Source organism: Lissotriton vulgaris, chromosome 9 (genome assembly GCF_964263255.1).
Source record: "Lissotriton vulgaris chromosome 9, aLisVul1.2, whole genome shotgun sequence".
Lineage (NCBI taxonomy): Eukaryota > Metazoa > Chordata > Amphibia > Caudata > Salamandridae > Lissotriton > Lissotriton vulgaris.
The window spans coordinates 583,392,300-583,412,375 of record NC_141697.1 but is presented as its reverse complement, the minus strand read 5'-3'; the positions used below and the strand labels follow the sequence as shown (position 1 = coordinate 583,412,375).

Below are 20,076 nucleotides of genomic sequence, written 5' to 3'. Positions count from 1 at the left end.
GCGGGGTTCCGGCCGGTGTTGAGTGCTACTCCATTAATGTGTGCTTCGCTGGCACTCTATTCCAGTCTATATCACTCCACTCTATGCCACTCCTCAGCACTCTACTCCACTCTGTGCTATTCTATGACACTATTCCCCTCTGATGCTCTATGCAACCCCCTCTATGACACTCCTTGGCACTTTTCTCTACTCTGTTCTATGACTCAGTACTCCTCGATGATCTACTCCACTCTATTCTACAACACCGTACTCCATGCTATTACCCTCTGCTCTGCACCACTCCACTCTGTGACACTCTACTGAACTCTGACACTGTACTCCACTCCACGCCACTCTACTGTATGCCTTTCCACTCAACTACACTCTACTCCCTCCATGACTCTCCACAACACTGTATGCTACTCCATGACACTCCACTTCACTCCTTTCCCTGCCACTCAGGTCTGTTGTGTGCCACTCCATAAGACTCCACTCTACTCCTCTTTATGACACACTACTCCACCCCACTCTTGGTTCCCCACTAACTTTTAGCCATGCTGAACAGTAGCTATTCAGGTGTACAACATTGCTTAAACATATTGGCAAAGCCAATAGCTCTTGCATAGATTAGCCATATTAGCTTTGCCAATGCTTGTTAAGGTTTGGTATATAATGTTTGATTCAAGTTATAGTCACATCAGTATTTTGTGGCATAGGTTTAAATGCTATTAAATGAGATGTAAAATATTTTAGAACAAAGAAAATCACGTCTTTTTTTTCCCTCCAGAAAATAGAAATTGTGCCTTGAAAATTTTACCAGTGGTGCCCCTTACTCCAGGACCAGAGGGGGGCCTTTCTTTATATGTGATTTACAGGCATATAATAGGTTCATCTCCTTAGTTTCAACCCCTCACTGACTTTTAATCAATATCAGAAGGCCACTGAAAGTGGCCAAAGACCCTAACACATGGTAACCAGGAGATGAAAGGAGGTTTTTTTCGATACTCCAATGGGTGCTAATATTTGTCACTGCAAACCACGACTGTTCCAGGTAAACCAGATGAGATGCTAACCATAGACAAATAGAGGTGTTGTGGTCAAATAGATCTAGTTTTGGACGGACCTGTGTATGTAGGATATTGGTCGGCTTCAGTTGAGCAGATAAGTTCTTAGGTGGGTTTTTGCAAGTCCTTCTAATCCCTTCTTCAGGGGAATTCTTAGGTGTACTGCCTGGCATTTTGAACACTGTTGCTTTGTTAGCATTGTTGTAGCCTAAGAGACAGGCAGTCCTCAGGTGGCATAATTCTAACCTCAGGGAATTGTCATTTTCATCTTTCAGCAAGTCCCTGTTGGAGCACTGGTCGAAAGGAGGGATGGACCATGTACGAGATGGTGCCAGAAGACAAGCAAGGGGTGGTCGTGAAAGGCGACACGATGAGGTAACATTTTAGATGGGAGGTTTGACCTGTTGTTTAAGCCGGCTCTGGGTTTAACATAATCCTTTTACCATATTATTTAAGCTCAATGTCAGTGTCTGAAAAGTTTCTGTGCTCTGTCCATCATTTCCTTGTGTTTGCTTTGTTCTCCCTAAGTTGGAAAGATATGTCCAGACATGGGTTCCTTGCTCATTTTGCCACGGGATTCAAGCCAGCCTGACTGATGAGTTGTGTTACCCAGAGACCAGTCCCAGGATCCTTGTTTCCTGTCCAGGGAGGGCCTGGCCTGGCAAATCGGGCTCGACTGTTACCATGAGGGACAAGGTCAAGACTGATTTGCATATGGCTAGGTCTGAACTGGGGTGGCAGAGTGGGCTAAAGAACGATGATGGATTCAACCCAGATCTATGACTGGGGGTGAGTGTCTGAAAAGTTTCAGTGCTCTGTACATCATCTCCTTGTGTTTGCGACAGACTAGGTAACATCTTAGATGGCTGCTTTGACCTGTTCCATTAGATTCCGCTTCCAACACTAATTTGTGTTGAGAGGTTGTCTCCTGCGAGCAGTGTCATGTCTACCTCCAAAGGGACATGCAGCAGTTGTTGTCTTCTCAACTCTCAGATCAAAGCTGCTATGCATTAGCCTAACTCTGGAGTTCACACAGTCCTTTATCCATATCACTTAAGCTTAATGTCTGGAACAGGTGTGGAACAGTCCCCTGTTGTCACGCTGCCTGCTCATAAATGACTTTAAAGAAAATCAACTTTAATAATTGCTTTCCACTGTCTTCCTCAGAATCCAGACGTGCGTCTGTCCAAAGCTCTGTCGTTCGTCCTGCGCCATGGAGCCGACAAAGTGGGCTTGCAGCTGGGATCCGGTGAGTCCATGACCTTACGCATCCCCTTTTAACCCTGCGTCGGCATTGTGTGAGGGGGTGGAGCGCTCATCTACGGGAATGTGTGTGTACATAATTAAGCGGCCATTTCTTCCCTTGTTTTTCTTCACTCCCATCCCTCTCTACTTTCCCTCTGAATGTCATCCCTGTTCTCATCATCTCTGCAGATGGGTTCCTGTATGTGGACGAGATTCTTGGTTTGCCACAGTTCCGTGCCTACACACAGGGAGATGTGCTCCGGGTGGTGGAGAACAACAATAAGCAGCGCTTCGCCATCCGCTCGCATCCGGCTGACAGCAGGCTGCAGATTCGGGCTAACCAAGGCCACTCTTTGCAGGTGTGTAACACCACTGGGTAGGCTGGAACCCCAAATCATGACCTAGGTACTCAAAAGGCTGTAGGAGGTATTGTATTCAGTGGCGACTGGCATCTACGGAGAGGGGCTGGTGTGCGTGCGCTAAATACACCAAAATAATTATAAAAACTTACATTAAAGCACGCAACGTCCTCTGCTCCAACTCTCTTCTCACCACTGGATCTGGAAGCAGAAACTCCCTTGACCAATCGGGGTGCTGCTCCCGGCACGCCACAGCACTCTGGAGGCTTTGGTTTGCTCTAACCCAGCTGTTTTTAGACCACTAGATTAAAGCTGTTTAAAGTGTCTAACTGCCCATTGCAAGACGGCCGGCCAAAAAGATATGCACACTTTAAACAGTGCTTTGCCAGCCCACCCTCCTCCCTGCTGAGTGACATGCTGCTGTCAGTCCGCAGCCGCCCTGGCCCGCCCCCATCCTGACTATCTGTCCGGGACGGGGAAGAAGAAAACAAGTTACTTACCTGTAACGTTGGTTCCCCAGTATTGGTAACTTTCATAGATTCCCATGCTTTGTATCATTCCCCGTCGTCGGGATGGGAGCCTCGGTAAATAAAAAATACCATAGTAGTAAGAATAAAGTGAAAAAATAGGCCTAGGCCTCATCTCATTTTGTAGCTTATCCACCTCTTTTTGTGAAAGAGACCAAATTCTTGCAGTAGCTAATCAGAGCATCCTCACCCCATAGAACCTTCCTGAGAGAGCCTCAGATTTTCGTAGCCGTTGTGAACAGCAACATCATTGGATAATAAGGCTGAGCTTTCCCAAGAGAGGAGGGTGGGCGCATGGGAATCTATGAAAGTTACCAATACTGGGGAACCAAAGTTACAGGAAAGTAACTTGTTTTCTTGCCCCAGTATTGGAACTTTCATAGATTCCCATGCTTTGTATCAGAATAGCTAGCAGTAAAGAAAAAAACATATTTTGTAATATGTGTACCTGTAAATGCCATGCGTAATCCTGATAAGAAAACACATACACATTTTCATCAAAAAGCAGCACAACAACAAGTAATACACAATATGCAATACAGGAAGGCGGGATAGAAAGGAAAGCTCATCGACTTATTCGAAAAGGTTCCTCAAGACCGCCTGGCCCACTGCCGCATCCTCTTTAACAGAAGAATCCAAGCAGTAGTGGCGAGTGAAGGTGTGGACACTGCTCCATGTCGCTGCTCTACATATGTCCTTGATCGGGACACCTGAGAATAGAGCCACCGATGAAGCCATTGATCTTGTAGAATGAGCACAAACTGCTCGCTGCAGTGGTTTCCCCGCTTCTTGATGGCAAAAGTGGATTGCACTGGATATCCAGCGGAAAATGCAGGGTTTCGAAATTGGACAACCCTTTTGTGGAGCACTGTATGAAACAAAAAGCTGGGAAGATTTTCTGAACAGACTTGTGCGCTCCAAGTAGAACTTGAGACATCTGTGAATGTCCAAACAATGCAATGCCCTCTCTGCTGGCGTGGAGGGCCACGGAAAGAAGGACTTTAAGATCACCGGCTCATTCAGATGAAATTCTGAGGGTACCTTAGGAGTACATTTTGGATTTGTTCGTAGGATGAGAACATCATTTTTAAATTGTAGAAAAGGTTCCTCAATTGTGAAAGCATGGAGCTCACTAACTCTTCTAGCCGATGTCAGGGCCAAGAGAAGAGCCAGTTTCCATGAGACAAACTTCATGTCAGCTCTATGAATAGGCTCAAATGGGGCCTTCATTAGATGTGACAGTACCAAATTAAGATGCCAGGCTGGTGGTGGAGGCCGGACTGGTGGAAAAACCCTGAACAAACCCTTCAGGAACTGTTTAATGATCCTTGCCGACCAAAGGGAAGGACCTGATGATGATCGTCTAAATCTAGAAATGGCAGCTAAATGTACCTTTACAGAAGAATGAGCCAATCCAGATTTTGCAAGAGAAAGGATGTAAGGCAAGAGTTGGTGTGGTGCAGAAGTATATGGATGTAGACCTTGTCTCTGACACCAAAGGCAGAATCTCTTCCACTTTGCCCAATAGGTTTTATTCGTACTAGGCGCTCGGGCCTGGGCCAAAATATCTTTACATTCTCCTGAAAGATTTAAACCCTGGAACTCTCTGAACTCAGGAGCCACGCTGTCAATTGTAGTGACTTCAGGTCTGGATGCAGAACCTGCCCTTGAGCCATTGTTAACAGTGATGGAACAGGACGCAGGAGAATCGGATGATCTTGGGAGAGAAGAAGAAGCTCTGTGTACCAAAACTGCGAGCTTGCGGATCTGTCTCGGGATCAGCCGAATAGGAGGAAAGGCGTAAACAAATGCGCCGTACCAGGCAATCAAAAGCGCATTCCCCAAGGATCCCTGATGGTGAACCCTGCTTGCATAGGAGTGGCATTTGGCGTTCTGAGGAGTCGCAAACAGATCGATGGTTGGGGTCCCCCAACGTGAAAACAGTTCGTTCAGAATGGTCTGATCCAGTTCCCATTCGTGGCTGATAGTCTTTGGGCGACACAACGCGTCCGCTGTGGCATTGAGTCTGCCCGCCAGATGTTCCGCTGAAAGAGTGATATTGTGTTGGATCACCCAATTCCAAAGCCTCTGTGCTTCCTACGAAAGGGTGCAAGATCTCGTCCTTCCCTGCTTGTTTATGTAGTGCATGGCTGTGGTGTTGTCTGTACGAACCAGCACTGAACGGTTGCGGATCCTTGGAAGGAAAGCCTGTAAGGCTAGACGAATGGCCATAAGTTCCAGCAGATTGATGTGGAACTTGCCTTGGACTGAGCTCCAATGACCACTGACTTTCAGTTCTTGGAGGACCGCTCCCCACCCCTCCATGGAAGCATCTGTTGTCAATACCATGGGAGATGGTGGAAGTTCTAATGGCAAACCTACTGAAAGGTTGTCTTTAAGCAACCACCAGCTGCCTGTCTTTCGCATTCCCGGAGTGATTACTATCTTGTCGTCGAAGGAGCCTGTCACCTGACGCCATTGTTTGTCCAACTGTTCCTGCAGTGGACGCATTCGCAGCCTGCAGTGTGGTATCAATGGTATGCAGGATGAGATCGATCCGAGAAGCGATTTGTATTGGCGAACTGACAGAGACTTCCGTGTCTGTAGGAGGCGAGCTGAGAGAATCAGTTTGGTCTGGCGCTCTTCCGAAGGAAAAGCCAGGCAGCACTCCGTGTCTAGGATCGCGCCCAAAAACTTCGCTGTCTTGGAGGGGCGCAAAATCGATTTATCCTTGTTGAGCCGAAGGCCCAGCTGCTCGAACAGTTGACTGCAGCTCGTGACTGGACGCCTCTTGGAACGAAGGAGCCTTTACCAGCCAATCGTCCAGATATGGGAAGACTTCTAAAGACTGCCTCCTGAGAAAAGCTGCCACAGGAGACAGTACCTTTGTAAAGATCCGCAGAGCGGACCGGAGACCAAAAGGCAGTACTCTGAATTGAAAATGGCTCTTGCCTACTGTAAATCGAAGATATTGCCTGTGAGCTGGATGAATGGGCACATGGAAGTAAGCATCCTCCAAATCTAGGGTTGCCATGTAGTCCCCTGGATTGAGAAGGCGGAGGATGTCCTGAAGAGTGACCATCCTGAAGGACAACTTGATGAGATAAGTGTTGAGCTGTCGTAGATCTAAAATCGGACGCCACTTGTCCTTCGTCTTCCGAACCAGGAAGAACCTGGAATAGAACCCTTTCCCCTTTTGGGAGAGAGGTACAGGCTCTATTGCCCCCTTGGTGAAGAGTTGGTGGGCCTCGAGACGAAGGAGTCTTAGATGTTTGGGTGTAATGGCGTCTGGAGCTCTCATTGGAGGAAGATCTTGGAACTCCATCGTATGTCCTTCCTTGATGATGTTCAGGACCCATTGGTCTGTTGTTATGACCTTCCAGCTTTTGAGGCAATGGGCAATCCTGCCCCCCACTGGTGTTAACGTGGGTACAGGATCAGTAGAAAGAGCCACATGGCCGCTATTGTCTCTTGGTATTATCTCTCCTCTGCTGCCCCTGACGTCCTCTCGGCGGCTGGCGAGAGAAAGACCCCCTCTGTGAATATTGGGGTTTGTATGACTGGCCAGGTTGGGAATTGGAAGAGTAGCGGTGCTGATTGCTCCCTCTGTAGGAGAGAAACCCCTTCCTCTTGCCCCCCTAAAGGGCACTTTGCGGTATTGTAAAGTTCCCAAGGACTTGGCCGTATCCGTATCTTTCTTTATGCCTTGTAGGGCGTCATCCACGTGTTTGCCAAATAACATCTCTCCATCATAGGGCAGATCCAGAATCTTGTTCTGTACTTCCTGTCGAAACCACGTGACTCGCAACCAACCCTGGCGTCTCAAAACTGCAGAGCCGGCTAGCGCTCGGAAAGCCGTAGTTGCTATATCCATAGCGCAGTTGATTACCTCTGAAGAGGCACGCTCCCCTTCCATCAAGATCTTTCTGACCTCGTCCTTAGACCCATCCTGAAGTTCTTCCACAAATGGGGAGAGGTCACACCCCATCTGGCGATCATATCTCCCCAGAATCGCCAAAGCATTAGCCGCCCTAACGAGGAGGCTGGCCATTGCGGGGAATCTTTTTCCAACATTGTCCAGACGCCTTCCCTCTTTATCAGGTGGCGTCGTTAGCGGCGTGGATGGATTCTTAGATTTACTCTGTGCGGCCTGGGAGATAACCTAGTCCGGTTTTGGTTGACTTAGAAGACATGCCGGGCTGCCCTCCGGCGCCTTATATTTTTTCTCTAGTCTGGGGGTTACTGGGAGGACCGTGGCTGGATTTTGCATAGCTTTTAAACCTTCTGACCAAACATGTTCAATGATGGGGATTGAACGAACTGACTTACGGAATGGTTCTTTGAAGTCATACAAAAAACATTCAGATTGAACTGTGGTAACTGGAAGACCAAATCTCTTAGATGCTCGTTCCATTAAGTTGTGAAAACCTCCAATATCTGCTGGAGGAGAGATTGCGGTATCAGGCCCTGTGACGTCTGGATCTTGAAGGCCATCCTGATTCCAGTCCATATTTTGATCTTGGTCAGGGTCCCCTTGCTGATCCACATCTGATGAGGCATTATCATCATCAGTATCATCCCGAATGGCAACCACCTCTTGTGGATGTTCTATAGGCTCTGGGCCATGCCCTCTTGAAGGCAAAGAGTTGTCTGCCATTGATTGAGATGACTGAGGCGGAGGTGAGGGAGGACGTACTTGTTGAACCTCCTGTGGAGCATGAAGCCACCTCCGATAGTCCTGCAACATTAATTGTAGATCAGAGATGAGAGAGGATGGCATCGCTACCATGTCCTGCTGGGACTGACGTGGAGGTTTCTGCGAATGAACCTGCATGCGAGGCCTCTCCTGCTGGTCATAATAGTCTTGTGGAGCATAGTGTTGTTGCTCCGTTTCACCTTCCTCAGAACTGACCTCCTGTAATTTGACTTGTAAGTCAGATGGGCTATAAGCCGGCCCATAATTGCTATCAGTCTCCTCCTCAGAGTCCTCATCAAGCAATAAGGTAGGAGGTAACTGCGAAACTCGCCGTGGAGATGTCATTTCTGGCGTTATCTGTCTCTTTCTGTGAGAAATTGCAAGTTTCCCAGTCGTCGACGACGTCATGTCGGAATCGTCGTCGACGGTTGAATCTTCAAGACTGTTTCGTCGACGGAAGCGCTGACGAAGAAACTGTGCTCGTCGTCGAAGGCTGAATCGTCGACGGGGAGATGGTCATCGTCGACGATGGTTGGATCGTCGACGGAACCGTCGACGAACTCGTCGTCAGAATCATGGTCACCGGCGTCGTCGACGTTGTCTTCGTCGTCGTCATCGCCATCGACGCGACTCTTGTCATCGTCGTCGACGTGGAAAAAGTCATTTTCGTCGACGACGAACAGGCATCAGGCATCTTAAACATTGTCGACGGTGTAGATGCCGTCGTCGTAGCCATCGTCGACGAGGCCAATTTTAGAGACAAGTCTTTCTTGACAGGAATCGTCGACGTACCTGTGGTTTTCGCCGTCGACGAACACTGTTTCTTGTCAGAAACAATCTCCTGAGGCGTAGTGGAAGGCTTTTTCACCCCTCTTTTCTTTTCAGAGGGTGGTGAAGTCACAGGGACGATCTTTTTAGCCTTTTTTGAAGGTTGCGACTCCTCAGACTGTCCCTGCCTCTCCTTTTCACCGCGGTGAGGAGATTTTAGGGAAGCAGGCCTATTAGACCTATCAGAGGTCCCGGGCAAGGTCTTGACATGGGGCTCATCAGATGTAGTAGGGGGAGACCTACCCCTCTTCCTTGATTTTCTTGATGACACCACCGAAGAGGAGCCCTCACTGTCTGAAGACAGAACTTCCTTGCGGTCCTTCATTTTTTGTAGCCAAGTCAGCAGGCGTCCTTTTCTGTCCCTCAAGGTCTTGGTGGAGAAGGTTCTGCAAATCTTGCAGTCAGTGGCCTTATGATCCGGATATAAGCAGTATATGCAGTCTTCGTGTTTGTCTTCAACAAACAACCTCTTTTTAGAGCAAGTAGCACAGGTTCTAAAAAGTGCTTTCTTCTCTTTGTCAGACATGACGAAAAACAGGCAAAAAGTTGTAAAAAATTGAGCAGAGCTCAATGGTGACTCCCTTGCACAACGTGCGGTAGAAAATCTGAGGCTCTCTCAGGAAGGTTCTATGGGGTGAGGCTGCTCTGATTGGCTACTGCAAGAATTTGGTCTCTTTTACAAAAAGAGGTGGATAAGCTACAAAATGAGATGAGGCCTAGGCCTATTTTTTCACTTTGTGCTTACTACTATGGTATTTTTTATTTACCGAGGCTCCCATTCCGACGACGGGGAATGATACAAAGCATGGGAATCTATGAAAGTTCCAATACTGGGGCAGAAATAAAATGGTATTAAATTACAATTTTATTTTTCTGGGGTTTGGGGGATTTTAAGTGGGGCGACGCTCCTGCGCTCCAACAGAGGAGCCTCCCCTGATTTTACTGCGACCGTTTCACGTTGCAGTTGCCACTGCTGTGGCTGCACTGATGGAGAGAGAATGGAGTTTCCAATCAATATTTCCTGTCTCTTGTAGCCAAATACGCCTAAACATAGTGCGATGAAGAGAGAATTTCGGGCCATGTGTAAAATTACACTGGTCCCAATAACAGTTCGCAATTTGCAACAGTATTTTTGCAATTAGTGTAGAATTTTGCAAACCAACCTGCATACATATTGGTCCGCTTGGAAAATTCAGGATCAGCTTGACTTGCAATCCGACCTGCCTGATTAATATTGATGAGGTAGTTCTTAAATTGTGACTCATTATGATTAAACAGAATCGTAGGGATGGTGACCTGCAAGGGGCAGCTGACCATCATGCCTGTGATTGTGTTTAAATAAATCAAACATATTTTTAAATACAGCCCATTTTCCTTAAAGGAAAACTTTATAGTCTCCTAACGTGCAGTTTATACACTGGAAAATCAATTTTTGCAGTAACAAACTCCGATTCATAATGTTTGCAATTGAACAAAATGTATTCTACCACAGTGCCTTAGTGTTTTAGGTTGTCTTTTTCAATGGTTGCAAGTTGGTGAATACAGTCATGAGTTCAATGGTTGCGTTCCTAACATTGTCATCTCTTATCTCTGATAATGCCTTCATGAATTTGAGAACTATAGATTTGAGGAGATAATGTGTTTTTTATCAGTGCCATATACCTCTTTCATATTAATAACTATGTTGATGAATAAAGTATATGGTTTGATGTCAGTGCTGTCTATCACCTGCACCGGGATAAGTCTTTACCCACATACCCAGCTGCTGATATACCAAGGCAATTTGTAGCTGCTGCCTAGGGCATCATCAAGTAGGGGGTTTAGGATTGCCCCAGAAGCATCAGATATGGACCAATTGCCAGGTTTTGGCAATGACAAAACTCACTATAACCGAAGTGGCCAGACATCCCGGCATCAGGTTCCGTAGTAAATGTTGTGGTAAAAGAGGTGTTTGTGTTTTCGATACAATCACTCTTTTCTTATTTGGTTCTCAAAGGTAGAGGAGTTGGAACTGATCCCCATCACCAAGGACTCCCAGTTACCGGACAGCGTTGTCCACGGCACCTACTTGCGGTTCTGGCCGTCCATTAAGAGCCGGGGACTCTCACGTATGTCTCGGATGCACATCCACCTAGCTCCCGGACTACCTGGTGCAGAAGATGTGATTAGCGGTCAGTGCCCCTTGTATATCGGTTCTGCTTTGTTTCTTGCTGTCAAAAGATGTTGTGAAAATTATTGAGGCTGGATACAGCCAGTCATGTACTCCTGTGTGTCCCCATCTTTATGACCATGTGCACCTATTCCATTGATCCGAGAAGCCTTGGATGAAATGGGCAATCATGCTAGAAGTAAGTTTGGTGTAGTTGGAGACAAGCAGATTGGAGGAGGAGACAGGAGGTCTTAAAAGTTTGTGCTGTGCATGAAGGAGATATTGATAGAGAAGTAGGAGGCACATATGCTTGCTTATTGATTGGATTGAGTTGGATGTTGTTCAAAAGTGTATGAAGAGGGAGTTTAGTAGTGAAGGTAGTAAGAGTAGAGGATAGACTGAAATATGGCGTTTAAGGTATCATACGAGGCAGAGTTGTGAAGAGGAGTGAGCTTGTGTTGAATGTCATTGAGGTAATGGAATATCGAATTACGTTGGAATTTGTTGTAAATAAGTTGATGTAGGAAGCAGTAGACTTCTTAGTAGTTTCAGGATAGGTTTATTGAGTTACAGCAGAGCAACACAACTCGCCAGCTGACCAGACCTTCAACTGTCAAGTGTGGCACCTCCAAGTACAACATAGAATGTAGACAGGTATTCTAGGAGGCTAGTAGGTAGGAGCATAGAGGAAAGTGTGATCACAGCAGGTGGCCATGTTGGAAGGAGAACTAGTTTACTACACATCCTCCTCCTTTATCTAGAAATTTATTACACACCATCCTCCTCCTTTATAAAAGAGAGAAAAATAAAGATAGAGAAGTCAAAACAGGGTTAAGGGGCAAAGAGTGTTGAGAGTGAAATGTGAGGTGAGACTCACCACCCAAAACAACCAATAGGTATCACCACCACCAATTCCCCTTAGACAGACCAAAACAGGCAAAAGTCAGTCCACTTTCTCCTATTAGACTGTGACCAGCAAAAACACATAAAGAGACAGTTTACTTTCTTCAACCTGTTTTGCGCTCCAAGATGAAGATGAAGGTTAAACTGAAGATACAATTTGAACTAGAAGTCCCGGTCTGGTTCTGGATCCCTCTAACAAGTTCTTGACCTCTTTCTTGTGTATTGGATCCTTTGCTCTGGTTGAGGGCCTCAGAATTAGATGTTGTTCTTTTGGACTCTAAGTTCAAGAAAATAATTTTTCCTGGATGTTCTTACATTTTCTGATACTGGACTCTTTATCTCAGTACTGGGGCACTGAGACCCCATTGCAGGAGTTTCTTCCTGGTTCTGGAAACACTGTACAAACCATGGAACATGTGTCCCCTCCTGGTTCACAGACAAGGTTAAGAGCTCCCTGACCAGCTTCTGGATGTGGAACTTTAGACCCTGTTCTGGGTCCTCTGACCTACCTCTGGTCAGCATACCAGTCATGGGCTTTGCGCTCTCTTGGACGACTTTTGTCTAGTCCTTGTCCACTCTTGGACGACCATTGTCCATTCCTAGTTGTGGGAAAACCTTTGTCCCCTCTTGGATGACCTTTATCCACTCTTTGGTCTGGAACGACCTTTGTCTCCTCTTGGATGACCATTGTCCATTCCTTGTTCTGGGATGGCCTTTGTCCACTCCTTTGACCTCTTCTAGTTTTGGGACCTTAGTCCTCAGCTGGTACTCAGGGCTGAGTGTCCTAATGATTTCAGGGCCTTTGCCACCTACTTGTTTTGGGACCAACATCTCCGTCTTGTTTCTCTGAAGTGGTAGGACTAGCTCCCAGTTGTAGGACATTTGTCCCTGGTTTAGGTCCAGCGGCCCGCTTATAGGCCCACTTTCAACTAATTGAACTCTTTGCCCTATTCCTGGGCTCTCTGTTTCGAGCAGGTACTAGTTGTGGAGCGCTTATCCCTGTTAATGGTGCACTGACCCGTGTCCGGTTCACCAGTCCTAGTTCTGGGACTTGCTTTGTGCCGATCCTGGTTCTTTCTTTGTCTACTCCCGGTCCTGGTTCTGGGACATGTTTACTAGCTTCTATTTAAAGGACATTATTTTCGTGATTTGAGTTCAATGGCCCGTTTATGAGCCCGCTGTCAACTTGTCCCTGGTGGCCCGCTTCAGCTTTGGTTTTACTCACTCGCCCAGCTTTCTCGGTTATGAACTTTCTATCCTTGTACTGGATACTTTTACACAGTATTGAACTAAATAGTTATGAGCTTACGGTCACTGTCCCTGGGAGTAATTCTATTGATAAATATTTGTGTACACCCTTTGGTGCTTCATTGCTGTGTGCACTTCAGACTCTTCAGACATACATTTGTGGAAATTTAGCTGTGCAATTTCAATTTATGACAGGTGCAAATATTCTTTTTTTTTAACACAACATTATTCTCTCTCCATTAAAGATACGCGCTTCGCATTGGCACTGCTTAGGCTACTCTCACCTTGTGATTGCGGACTGTCTGTTCATTTCTCCCAGGAAAGGCTTAAATCTTGTATCGGCAAAGGAGAGGAACAGTTCTAATATGGCTGAAAGACGTTGCGCGGTGACGTCCTGAAAGGTCTCTTACAGCTAAGCATTGGTAACCAGGAAAACATCGACGTGACACATAGAACGCTCAGTTTCTCCGCAAGTACCAACGGAAGATACACTACGTCATCATAGCAAGGATGACAGCGCAGAGGGAGGATCACTCTGCCCACCAACGGCAAGGCAGACCGAGTGAATTCTCACGCACAAGGCTGGCAAGCGCAGGGTAGGATTTCTCACCTGAACAGTTAAGTTGTTCCTTTTGCTTTGGTTTTTGTTGCTGCTGCGGCCGGTTTGTTCATATTCTCTTTCTCCCCTTTACCTTGAAACTGAGCCTTCTGGAGTTACTCAGGTGACATTTGTGGCAAATTGTTACTTATCCTCATGTGGAGGCTCAGCTTACAGATTGCTTTTTCTCAAATTACTAGTGGCAGTTGAGTAATACCTGCAGGTGATTCAATTTCATTTTTTTAAGTTTAGATTTTAAGACAGCTGGTTTCTTCCCCTTTACCTTCTTCTTAGTATTCCTTTTTGTTAGGTCTCCTGGCGTTTAACAGCGCGTCAGCGCTGTGTCCGCCAGGAGATCTTTTGTCAGCGACTCTCAGTCCCAGGAGACAGTCCTGGCCACGCGCATCCTTCCAGGCGATTTGTAACTGGAACGCGCGCTGTGGCCAGGCGCTGTCTCCTGGGAAGCGCAAGCACCCCACACGCATGCGCATACACACACACAAGCGCCCATGCACGCACATACATACATACAGAGACACCCCCCCTGACACATACACACACGCGCGCACACACACACACACGTGCACCGAGGCCCCCCTCCCTCCCTCCCTCCCTCCCCCGCCGTCACCGTCGCACGCATACATACACACACGAGCATACACGCACACACACACACAAGTGCACCAAGCCCCCCCCAGCCTTTTTTTGAACTTACCTGGCCAATGTCGGGGACTCTGCTCAGCACGCGGCGCCCAACCTCCTGCTGGCGCGGCCCCGGGGCTCCACACCGCTCACAGGAGCCCCGGGCCGCGAGACGCAACGACTCCGCCTGCCTTCTCTTCCGCTCTGAACGTGGCTCCGCCCCCGTCACAGGCGACCGTGCCTGACTTCCGGGGCGGCCGCGGCGGCATTCCGGGGGCATACTAGCTAGCATTGTAACATTGTAAAGTCTATGGCAGTAGCCAAAGCCTGAAACCAAATAATTTCTCCTCTTCATAGAAAAGCAATTGGAAAAACCGAACGTGGGTCCGGAAATGGTTTGGCCATTTTGCTGATGCTGGGAAAATATAACGGAAGCCCCTTTTAGTAATTCCACCGCTATTTTCTAATTACAAAAGTTAATGCCATCATGGCATTTGGACACGGTTATTACAAGATGATTTTTGGGATAATCAAAGAGGCCACAGAAAGAAAAACAGTTTATTTCTGGTAATGAAGAGTAGTCACTCTACATGATGGCGAAATAATTAATATTAGCTGAAGTGAGTGTAGTGAGTGCAGAGTAGTGAGTGCAGAGTAGTGAGTGCAGAGTAGTGAGTGCTGAGTGCAGAGTAGTGAGTGCAGAGTAGTGAGTGCAGAGCAGTGAGTGCAGAGTGCAGAGTAGTAAGTGCAGAGTAGTAAGTGCAGAGTAGTGAGTGCAGAGTAGTGAGTGCAGAGTGCTGAGTGCAGTGTAGTAAGTGCAGTGTAGTGAGTGCAGAGTAGTGAGTGCAGAGTAGTGAGTGCAGAGTGCAGTGTAGTGAGTGCAGAGTAGTGAGTGCAGAGTAGTGAGTGCAAAGTAGTGAGTGCAGAGTAGTGAGTGCAGAGTGCAGAGTAGTGAGTGCAGAGTAGTGAGTGCAGAGTAGTGAGTGCAGAGTAGTGAGTGCAGAGTAGTGAGTGCAGAGTAGTGAGTGCAGAGTAGTGAGTGCAGAGTAGTGAGTGCTGAGTGCAGAGTAGTGAGTGCAGAGTAGTGAGTGCAGAGTAGTGAGTGCAGAGTAGTGAGTGCAGAGTAGTGAGTGCAGAGCAGTGAGTGCAGAGCAGTGAGTGCAGAGTAGTGAGTGCAGAGTAGTGAGTGCAGAGTAGTGAGTGCAGAGTAGTGAGTGCAGAGTAGTGAGTGCAGAGTAGTGAGTGCAGAGTAGTGAGTGCAGAGTAGTGAGTGCAGAGTGGTAATGCAGAGTGGTAATGCAGAGTGGTAATGCAGAGTGGTAATGCAGAGTGGTAATGCAGAGTAGTGAGTAGTGAGTGCAGAGTAGTGAGTGCAGAGTAGTGAGTGCAGAGTAGTGAGTGCAGAGTAGTGAGTGCAGAGTAGTGAGTGCAGAGTAGTGAGTGCAGAGTGGTAATGCAGAGTGGTAATGCAGAGTGGTAATGCAGAGTGGTAATGCAGAGTAGTGAGTGCAGAGTAGTGAGTGCAGAGTAGTGAGTGCAGAGTGGTAATGCAGAGTGGTAATGCAGAGTGGTAATGCAGAGTGGTAGTGCAGAGTGGTAGTGCAGAGTGGTAATGCAGAGTGGTAAGTGCAGAGTGGTAAGTGCAGAGTGGTAAGTGCAGAGTGGTAAGTGCAGAGTGGTAAGTGCAGAGTGGTAAGTGCAGAGTAGTGAGTGCAGAGTAGTGAGTGCAGAGTAGTGAGTGCAGAGTAGTGAGTGCAGAGTAGTGAGTGCAGAGTAGTGAGTGCAGAGTGCAGTGTAGTGAGTGCAGAGTAGTGAGTGCAGTGTAGTGAGTGCAGAGTAGTGAGTGCAGAGTAGTGAGTGCAGAGTAGTGAGTGCAGAGTAGTGAGTGCAGAGTAGTGAGTGCAGAGTAGTGAGTGCAGAGTAGTGAGTGCAGAGTAGTGAGTGCAGAGTAGTGAGTGCAGAGTAGTGAGTGCAGAGTAGTGAGTGCAAAGTAGTGAGTAGTGAGTGCAGAGTAGTGAGTGCAGAGTAGTGAGTGCAGAGTAGTGAGTGCAGAGTAGTGAGTGCAGAGTAGTGAGTGCAGAGTAGTGAGTGCAGAGTGCAGAGTAGTGAGTAGTGAGTGCAGAGTAGTGAGTGCAGAGTAGTGAGTAGTGAGTGTGCAGAGTAGTGAGTGCAGAGTAGTGAGTAGTGAGTGCAGAGTAGTGAGTGCAGAGTAGTGAGTGCAGAGTAGTGAGTGCAGAGTAGTGAGTGCAGAGTAGTGAGTGCAGAGTAGTGAGTGTGCAGAGTAGTGAGTGTGCAGAGTAGTGAGTGTGCAGAGTAGTGAGTGCAGAGTAGTGAGTGCCCAACCCACTCGCGGTAGCTTGCCTCGCTTTATGTCTCTCTCCACACGCCTAGCGGCCGCCACTTCTCACCTCCTTTGCAGAGTAGGCCTCAGCTAGCTTCGTGCTCCATCTACCAGTTCGGGCCGAATTTGCAATCGGCACCCTGGGCAGTTCTTTCAGGGCTTGCGGGTAGGTCTCTGTGCCCCACGGGGGGGTGGGGGGGAGAAACACCAACCTCAGCGAGCAGCTCCGACTTCACCCGATGGGCACACCAGGCCGCAGGTTGCCTCGTGGCACGGCCTACACCTCCTCGGGCTCGCGTGATGTTCCCAGGCGGAATGTCATTAACTCAAACTTTAATGCTCCGAGATCTATTGCACTGCAAATGCTTTTTTTTGTACTCGTGCGTGGTGAGGTGCCCTAGGGGGAGGAGGAGGCCGTTGTTTTGGGTTTGCGGACAGTCGCAGAATCGAAAGCAGACTTTCAGTGAGTGTTTTTTTCATTTATTTTTTAAATCGATTGTTATGACTATGCTTTTGTCCCTGCCTGTTCAGCTTCATTACAATAGCGATTGCGAAAGCTATCAATTTCAGTGCTACTTTTTCTTGCAGCATTTACCATCTTTATACAACAATTCAGAGTTTGATAACAAATTAATGTAACACATTGTAATATACAATGCCAATAGCTCAAACTTTAAAGCTGGGAGACCTATTGCATTGTAAATGCTTGTTTTTTTACTTGTGGCTCAATTCTTCAGGCTTTTTTGCGTTTCAAAGGTTTTTAGTTGCTTTTCCTCATTCCTGGCCGCAGTTAGATGGGTTCTTCGTTTCAAGGTGTTGCTCGTGCTGCGCTGTTCTTCTTGGTCTGCTCTTCTGGTCAGCACAGACTGTCGCCAGAATGTTGTAAATAAGTTGATGTAGGAAGCAGGAGACTTCTTAGTAGTTTCAGGATAGGTTTATTGAGTTACAGCAGAGCAACACAACTCGCCAGCTGACCAGACCTTCAACTGTCAAGTGTGGAACCTCCAAGTACAACATAGAATGTAGACAGGCATTCTGGGAGGCTAGTAGGTAGGTGCATAGACAAAAGTGTGATGACAGCAGGTGGCCATGTTGGAAGGAGAACTAGTTTACTACAGAATTCATCACAATAGGCCACCCAATCCTGCTAGTCACACTTGCCCAGAGAAACGTTTGATCCTTCTCTGACACCTTGTTCGTTTCATTCTCCCCACCCACAATCCTTATTGAGGTAATTCCTCACAGGCTTAGTCTATGACTCTCTCTTCTGTTCCATTACACCAGATTCTTAAGTGACATCTTCACCTCACTTAGGTTCTCCTATCACCTTATGCAGATAAAATGCAGAAAAAATGCTGATCATCTTCTTCCCATCTTCCCCTTCCATCTTTAAGATTGAATCCTTTGGCGTGAGCAGGAAATGATGACTTCAGTGAAGGCACTAAGCCTAGTGTTTGTGACTGATATGCTTATTACATCATGGCACTGCTGTGATTCCCCTAGTATAATTACTTTTGTATTTCATTGTTGCTTTATAAGCCTGTCTCAATTGATGGTTCTTCTGTTCTCTGTCTGCACCCTTCCCTCTTAAGCCCCACATTCACTACCCTTCTCCATGTCAGCTTACTTTCCATGAGCCTGTTTTCTCCACTACCATTTTATTGCGTCTTCTGTGAGGCTCTTCCTTTTTTGAAAGATAAAAAGTCTTAATGACCTCATAAGCACCTTATGCATCTCCATGTTGGCTGTCTGTATCCTTCTCACCATGCTTCTTAACATGCGTCAGGCTTGCTTGTCTTGTCATCTAAAAAAAGAGAGAATCACCTATCTTGCCAGGTCTGGCCCAATGCATGCACCAGTTATGCCATATCTTTGTGAAGTGCTGTCCTCACGAGTCCCTTCCACTGTGGCCTTTTTAGGTCTCACTCATAGACCGCTTTAGCTGCCTGTTGTTGAAGGCCTGTAGGCTACAATACAATAGATGGAGTGGGTTTTGGGTCAGCCACATTCTCATGACTGGAATGCTTTGTTGTCTATCTCAATCTATTTCTTATTCATTGGTTTTCATCCCTGTTCTTGTGTCTGTCCCTCCTCTGGAGCCTACGTTTACTTTGCTTCTTACTGGATGGCTTTATTACTGACTTTTCTTTCAGCACTCTGCTTTCCCTGCTCTCTCCACGTCTGTTTATTCTCTCTGTAATCCCCACCCCCATCTGTCTCCTTTTGCTTTTAACCCCCATTTATCTGTTTCATCTCTTTCCTGCTTCCTATTGTTTAGTTACATTTTTTTCTCCTGAGGGTCCCCACATCTGCAGTGTGTTTCCAATTCATCTGGTGCATCCCCTACCCTCCTTGTCCTGCTCTCTGTTTTGATATTTGTTTTATTCCTCTTTCTTTGGTGGTCTCAATGACTTTATTTTTCATTTTTAATTTACTGTCTTAAAATAAATGTCGGCCATGTTGTTAAAGGTTAATTAAAAATGCCAAAATATGTGTAGTTATCTCACTGTGTTTGCGAAGGCATGTCACCCTCAAGGTGGTGGTCTTAAAATCTTACTTTTTACGGAAATAACATTCCAAGGTTGGCAGTTCTTAATGACACATGCGAGTATGAGGAAAGTGCTTGGACTGTTTTTTTTCTCAGTAAGAAGTGTCATACCCTATATGACGCAAACACAAGGAGATGATGGACGGAGCGCTGAAACTTTTCAGACACTCACGCCCAGTCACAGATCTGGGTTGAATCTGTCATCATTCTTTAGCTCACTTCGCCACCCCTGTTTGGCCCCAGTAATATGCAAATCCGTCTTTACCCTGTTCCTGGGAACAGTCCAGCCTGAACTGCCATGTCTTACCTGGACTGGAAACAAGCCTCCTGCGACCGGTTTCGGGGTAACACCCCTCATCAGCCAGACTAGCTTGAATCCAGTGGCAAAGTGAGGAAAGGACCCATGTCTAGGCATACCCTGCAACTTTGGGCAAACAAAGCACACCCAAGGAGATGATGGACGGAGCACTGAAACTTTTCAGACACTCTTCTCCCAGTCACAGATCTGGGTTGAATCCTTCATCATTCTTTAGCTCACTTCGCCACCACAGTTCAGACCCAGCCATATGTAAATCAGTCTTGACCTTGTTCCTCATGGGAACAGTCCAGCCTGAACTGCCAAGCCAGGTCTTCCTTGGACTGGAAACAAGCATCCTAGGACCGGTTTCGGGGGAACATCCCTCATCAGCCAGGCTACCTTGATTCCAATGACAAAGTGAGCAAGGGACCCACGTGTGGTCATACCTTATATGACTACCTTATATGACTCTTCAAGTTTCCAACTCCTCAGTACGACCCCTAAGTGTAATCCAAACAGTGGATTGTATCAATGCCACATACACTCTAAATTGCGATTTTTTTTACGGTAATCGGGTTAATACCAGAAAGTGATGGAATTCATTGTCTGTATTGTGTCCATGTACAATTGCTCGCAACCCGGCATATCCAT

General features: G+C 46.9%; 1 protein-coding gene across 2 annotated transcripts in view; it reads left to right on the top strand.

Annotated features, from left to right (window-relative positions):
- Window positions 1–20,076, top strand: part of TRPT1 (tRNA phosphotransferase 1) — a 122,730-nt gene that overhangs the window by 31,066 nt on the left and 71,588 nt on the right. For both annotated transcript variants that reach the window (XM_086938145.1, XM_086938144.1), the window contains 4 exons: window positions 1,319–1,418; window positions 2,211–2,292; window positions 2,478–2,647; window positions 10,695–10,869. In XM_086938145.1, the coding sequence (XP_086794271.1) occupies window positions 1,353–1,418; window positions 2,211–2,292; window positions 2,478–2,647; window positions 10,695–10,869 (493 nt within the window). In that variant the 5' untranslated portion in view covers window positions 1,319–1,352. The remainder of the gene's footprint in view (window positions 1–1,318; window positions 1,419–2,210; window positions 2,293–2,477; window positions 2,648–10,694; window positions 10,870–20,076) is intronic.